Source organism: Suncus etruscus, chromosome 1, assembly GCF_024139225.1.
Source record: "Suncus etruscus isolate mSunEtr1 chromosome 1, mSunEtr1.pri.cur, whole genome shotgun sequence".
NCBI classification, from domain to species: domain Eukaryota; kingdom Metazoa; phylum Chordata; class Mammalia; order Eulipotyphla; family Soricidae; genus Suncus; species Suncus etruscus.
In genome coordinates this window covers 136,506,260-136,512,259 of record NC_064848.1, presented here as the reverse complement: position 1 = coordinate 136,512,259, position 6,000 = coordinate 136,506,260, and the positions used below count along the sequence as shown (strand labels likewise).

Here is a 6,000-nt window from a genome sequence, read left to right as displayed (position 1 = left end):
GTCCCGCCCGCAGAGTCTTTCCGGGTCTCTCGGCCGCGGGGGAAGGTGCGGAGGCCGAGCGGCGGGCCGTGGCGGGCGGGCGGGCGGGCGGGCAGGCCGGGCCGGGGCGCCCGCCGGCCCCTCGGAAGTCGGATGAGCGAGCGAGCGAGCGAGCGAGCGAGGCGGTGACGGCGGGTTGCGCCCTTGTCTCCATCCCGCAGCCGCGACCGCGATGAGGAGCCTGCTGCTGCTGCTGCTGCTGCTGCTGCTGCTCGCTGCCACTGAGCGGGAAGACTCGGACGCGCCCCTCGAAAAATGCCTCTCAGGGACCAAGTTACTGTCAGACTGAACACCACACCACCACGGGTGCTGCGAGCCAGGTAGGAAGCAACCTCGGCGGCCCTCGGGGCCCGGCCTTCCAGTCGTTTTGTCTCTCTCTCTCTCCCCCTTCCCTTCCCCTGCTAGCCCTCGCCAGTCCTCAAAACTCGGCAGGACCTCTAGGGGTCCGTGTCCCCCCCCCCCCCCCGCCCCGTCTTCTCGATCCCTGGGAAAAGCAAGTCCAACAATTGTCCCCTTAAATCATTCCAGGAGATCGACCACCTCTCGCGCTCTCTCTCTCTCAGCCAGTCCTTTTTTTCCTCCTCTTTCTTTGGAGGCAGCCCAGCGGGCAAGTGCACCCCCCCCCCCAACCTTTCTGCCCATCTCAGTGGATTTGCGTGAAAAGTGCTGCACCGAGAAGGGAAGGAAAATAGTTGGAACTCGAGGATTTCCCTCCTTGAAGTTGAGACTTGCAAGCTCCAGCGAGAAAAGGTTTTCATGCATCTTTTTTTCTTTCTCTTTCAAATTAGAATTGGAGACGATCCCGGGTAGGCCGTCTTCCCTCTCCTCCTCCCTCCTCCTCCCTCCTCCCCCCCAAAAAGGAGTTTGGTTTAGTGAATGAGAAAAGAAAAAAAGAAATGAGAAAAAAAAATGTTGCTTGGAACTCAGTTTGTGAGAACCAAGTTTTGTCTGAAAGGCAGCCCCTGCAAAGGAAATTTCGTGGACGGAGCATATGTCTTGCGAAAGAGACTTTTGTTACGTTCACTTTGGGAAAGGAGAACGTTGGCTTTTTTTTTTTTTTTTTTTTGAAATTTCATGACGAATATTTGAAAAAATTCAGTTTGACAAGTGTGATTAGTAGCTATTGATGGTTTTCCTGCCTGCTGAATGTTGACATACTAGTTACAAACATTTAGGGGACGTTTTAAAAGAGGAATTGTCAAGGGCATGCCATCACTAAACCACATATGAAAGCTGTGTTAGTCTGTTTTAAAGCAGGTGTGTATCAGTATTTCCTGACTTAAAAGTCAATAGGACTCTCTTAATACTTTGTTGAAGTAACTGTAGTAAGGTACTCAGTTTTATCACTTTATCACAGTCAGTTTTAAGTATCTTAAAACTATAGTAGAATTTATTATTTTTTTGGCTATGAGAAAGGGTAAAGAACAGTTATCAGAAAGTTGGTTTCACGTGAAAATGAAATTTATACCATTTTATATTCCTGCTGTTTTACTTAAAATCAGTAAATAACTGGCCACTAACAATAAAAAAACGCAATCTTAGATGTGGTCAGTTTGCAGTCTGCCTCTTCTCCTAACTTTTGCATCCTTTCTTACCGAATATTTGCAATGTTTGGTGTGTGAAGATTTGTAACTTAGGTTTTGCCAAATATGACAAATTTTGAAATGGAAAATATTCCTTTTATATACTTGTATTTCATTGCCTTCTATTTTATTTTTTTCCTTAAAGAGAACTTAACTTTAATTGAATTAATTAAATCATCTTTAAGAATAAGTTTCTGAGGCCGGAGCCATGGCACAGTGATAGGACCTTTGCCCTTGCATGCCGCTGACTCAGGATGGACAGCGGTTCGATCCCCCAGTTTCGATCCCCCATTGTCCCATATGGTCCCCAATCCAGGAGTGATTTCTGAACGCATAGCCAGAAAGTAACCCCCTCAGTCAACAGGTATAGCCCAAAAAAATAAAAAAAAAGAGAGAGAGAGAGAATAAGTTTCTTTATGGAATTTATTTTCTGACTTTTGCAAACTATTATTGAGTGCCAATTATTAGGTGCTAGATACTGTTCAAGGCAATGGATATTATGTTTTTTCATGATAGAAATTATTCAACCCCCATGCAGCTTTTGATTGAGAAGATATAAAGCAGTATATATACAAAGTAACCTATGATTTTCTTTCTTTAATTTTCCATTAAATTTCTTAAAATTAATGGTATTTTTTTGTTTTGTTTTTGTGTGTTTTGTTTTTTTTAGGCCACAATCGATGATGCTCAGGGGCCACTCCTGGCTATGCATTCAGAAATTGTCCCTGGCTTGGGGGACCATATGGGATACCTGGGATCTAACCAAGGTTCCGTCCTGGGTCAGTCGTCCCTGGGTCAAATGCCCCACTGCTGCGCCATAGCTCTGCCCCCGAAATTAATGTTTTTTAAAATACTTTTCCATAGTAGAGCATCTACATGTGTGTTGGAACATTTTTTTTTTTCTCATCTGTTTAGCAAGAAAATCATACTAGTTGAGTTAGTTTTACAATTTCATTTTTTTACTGGTAATCTTTCCCCAGTCAATTTATTTTTCTAGTGTTTCTTTCCTTAACTAGAATTAAATACTTTCTGAGTGTTTAATTTGCTGGGGAAACTAAACGTTTGTTAACTACAGGGTAGTTAATTGTCATTACTTTTGAAGAAGGTATGTGTTAAGTGAGAGGATATTTGCAGTACTCAGTAGAATATGATAGTTTAAAAAGAAGGTTCTCTTAAGAGACATGAAGAAGACATGTTGGAAAAGTTGTTTTGTTGGTGTTATCTCAGAAAATTTGTAAGGCAGGTGCCTGGCCTGGTGTACCTCTCTCCAACCCCCATGAAGCTTTTGATTGAGAAGATTATAAACAGTTATGAATAGTGGGTGCTTCTGGGGATGAAGGCAGTGCATTCCTGATAGGGCCTTGATAGAATGGATCACAATACATAAAACCTGTTTGCATATATATTTTCTTTTAGAAATGGAAAATCTCAAGCATTCAAAAGTGAGAGGGGCTAGGAGATAAAAATACAGAGTTTAAGGTGCAGCCCACACGCCCACTATTTACCTGACTGAGCATCCATCCTATGAACCACATGTTCTTTAGAGCATCACTAGGTGCAGGGTTGGAGGCCCCCAGCACCACCAGTGTTGCCCAATAATCAATCACTTGCACTGCAGGGCCTGAGCAGCACTGTCTCCCCTGCACTGTACTGTTGCATTGAACTGCCAGTCTAGATGGCCAAGAATTGTTGGTGGGGCCCCCCCAGCCTGATGAGCACTGCTTGGTAGCTCTCCCCCCACCAATAGTAAAAAGAATATTAGGAAACTGATACTCATCATGTTACCTCATCAGTTATTATCTAGTGGAAAGGTCTTTCATCTATGTTTTCCTCTCCCCATAATTCACTTCTGTACCCTTCAACTTCTCTCCACCACCTCTAAGCAAATCTCAGGTATCATACATAACATATAGCATCATACATAACATATAACATCATACGTAACATATAAGAGGGATCTTATAATGGATTTGTTTTTGAGGTCAAAGAAACAGTTATAAGGATTACGTGGGTCTAGAAAGATGCTAGTTAGTCAACCTTGTTGGAGGAATTTGAGTTTTTGGTGGAGTTGTGGTTTTCCTCGCTAAATTTAGTTCATCTAGCCTGGGCATGTCTCATCTGGGAGTGATGATAAAATTGTAAAAGGAAATTTGATAAAATCATAATCAGTTTTCCTACATTGAGAATATGTATTTAGATACATATATTTTTTAAGCCAGGGAGAGGGATCCACTCTTGACAGTGCTCTGTGGTTATTCCTGTGGTGCTAGAAGGAAACTATGCTGTGCTAAAGATTGAATCAGACTTGGATACTTGCAAGGCAAGTACCTTTAACCCTGCATGTTTCTTTGACCAGAAATTGTGTTAATAAAGAATTATCTTTTTCATGAGTGCTATACAGACACATGTCAGGCAGATGTTATTGCCTAAACTACCCCTAGAGTTATTTTGAATGTATATATGTATGGGATTTGGTGGGTAGCAGTATTTAGAAGTTGCGGGTAGCAAAATTTTGCTCTAATTTAAAAATCAGATAGAATTATATGGAAGTCAAGAAGTTTATTGGAGCATCTTAGTTAATGAGAAAGGAAATTCTCTTTATCCATTCCTAGCCTTAATTGTTACTGTGCTTTCATTGGTGGTGTTACTGTGTTTTCATTGGGTCTTTCTAGATTTCTTGCCACTCATAGAGCCAAATCTTTTTTTTTTTTGTTGTTGTTGTTGGCTTTTGGGTCACACTGGCAGCGCTCAGGGTTACTCCTGGCTCTAACGCTCAGAGATCACTCCTTGCAAGCTCGGGGGGACCATAAGGAGAAGCCAGGATTCGAACCACATCCTTCTGCATGCAAGGCAAATGCCCTACCTTCATGCTAACTCTCGGGCCCCATAGAGCCAAAATCTTGAAAATTTCAGTTCTGTACATTGATACCATTTTTACTCTCTACTTTAGTAATTAGTAAACAGCTATCAATTATAATTATTATAGTTTCTAAAGGTATCAGTTATAATGTATTTAATAATTTACTGAAGAGACATTCCAAGTAAACTGTTATCATCATTGCATTTACAAACTTGTGCTATGTTTTTGCTAAGGAATTAGATTTCTACTTATATTTTAAAAAGCATTTTTCAGTTTTTGATATTAGAAAAGCAAATGGTTTTTGTACATGATGATGATGGTGGGTAGTGGTAGAATATTGATCAATTTGTCAAAGGCTTTATTTTAAGAAGTTTTCTTATATTTGATCACTGGATCATCACATGGCTATGATTTAAATACTTTTATTGCCCTCATTTTCAGATGAGAACACTGAGATCAGGAAGTTTAATTTGCCCTACTTGCCATTATTAAATGGCAGGGAAAGAATTTCATACATCAATTCCAGGTCTAGAGTCTTAAGTTTTAACGTTAAGCACTGCAATTAGTGACAATGCCATGTGTTTCAAAATGAGTTCTTTGTTCTCAATTTATTTAAATACCCTGCAATTCTATCTTACGATCAGGAAATTTTTGTTTAGTGGAATTACTTGGTCCTGAGACATATTCATTCTGGGCTCTGTAGCTGGATCACATCTCTGTGCCATCTATTCCCCTTAAAGTCGATGATAATTACTGAGAGGCTTTATAGCATTTCAAAGAGAGGTAGTTCACAGCACCAGTTTTTCTTAACTTTTTCCATTTGATACATGATGGAAAAATTTTTTATTTTCATTTAACTATCGAATAGCTATGATTTAATTCAGCATTTATGTTGCTAATCTTATAACCTATAGGAATAATTATAAGATATCAACATGTCTATATGAAAATTTTTGTTTAAAGTAGAAATTCTTACTTTTTGTAAAGATGTGTTCTTCCTAAAACATACCTCATAGAAACGCAAGCTTTGAGACTTCAGTATGTGGTGGAAAATGAACATTACATTTATAAAGATACCCTGACATTCATTTTTAGTTTTATTGGTATCATACTTAGCAGACCTTTTGACTGTTTCATTATCCTTTGTGTATACACACTTAGAAAGTTTTTCTTCTACAGTTATTGAAATATATGAATATAAAATTTGCCATAAATGATATAGTTGATCTGATTTTTGCTCTTTGACAACGCTTTAACTGAAACCATTTGTCATCAAAATGTATAAATTGAACTTACGATTTCTAACCTGTGAGAACATGGATATTTCATAGGTTGCTTAGCTCCTATTGAAACTTTTAAACTCATTTTACCATTTTTCTCAATTATGAGCAGTGTTAGAGTGAATATTCTTGTTCCTCTATCATTTATGCACTTCCTAATTATTTCTTTAAGTAGTGGTTTTGAATTTTATTCTCATAATTTTCCACTGAACTACCGATCATTTAGTGTGTTTTAGAA

At 39.5% G+C, this 6,000-nt stretch overlaps 1 protein-coding gene across 1 annotated transcript in view; it reads left to right on the top strand.

Moving 5' to 3' along the window:
- Window positions 1-211: 211 nt before the first annotated feature.
- ZNF800 (zinc finger protein 800) overlaps window positions 212-6,000 on the top strand; it is a 70,530-nt gene continuing 64,741 nt past the window's right edge. The window contains exons 1-2 of the mRNA XM_049780887.1: window positions 212-318; window positions 3,926-3,942. Of these exons, the coding sequence (XP_049636844.1) occupies window positions 212-318; window positions 3,926-3,942 (124 nt within the window). The remainder of the gene's footprint in view (window positions 319-3,925; window positions 3,943-6,000) is intronic.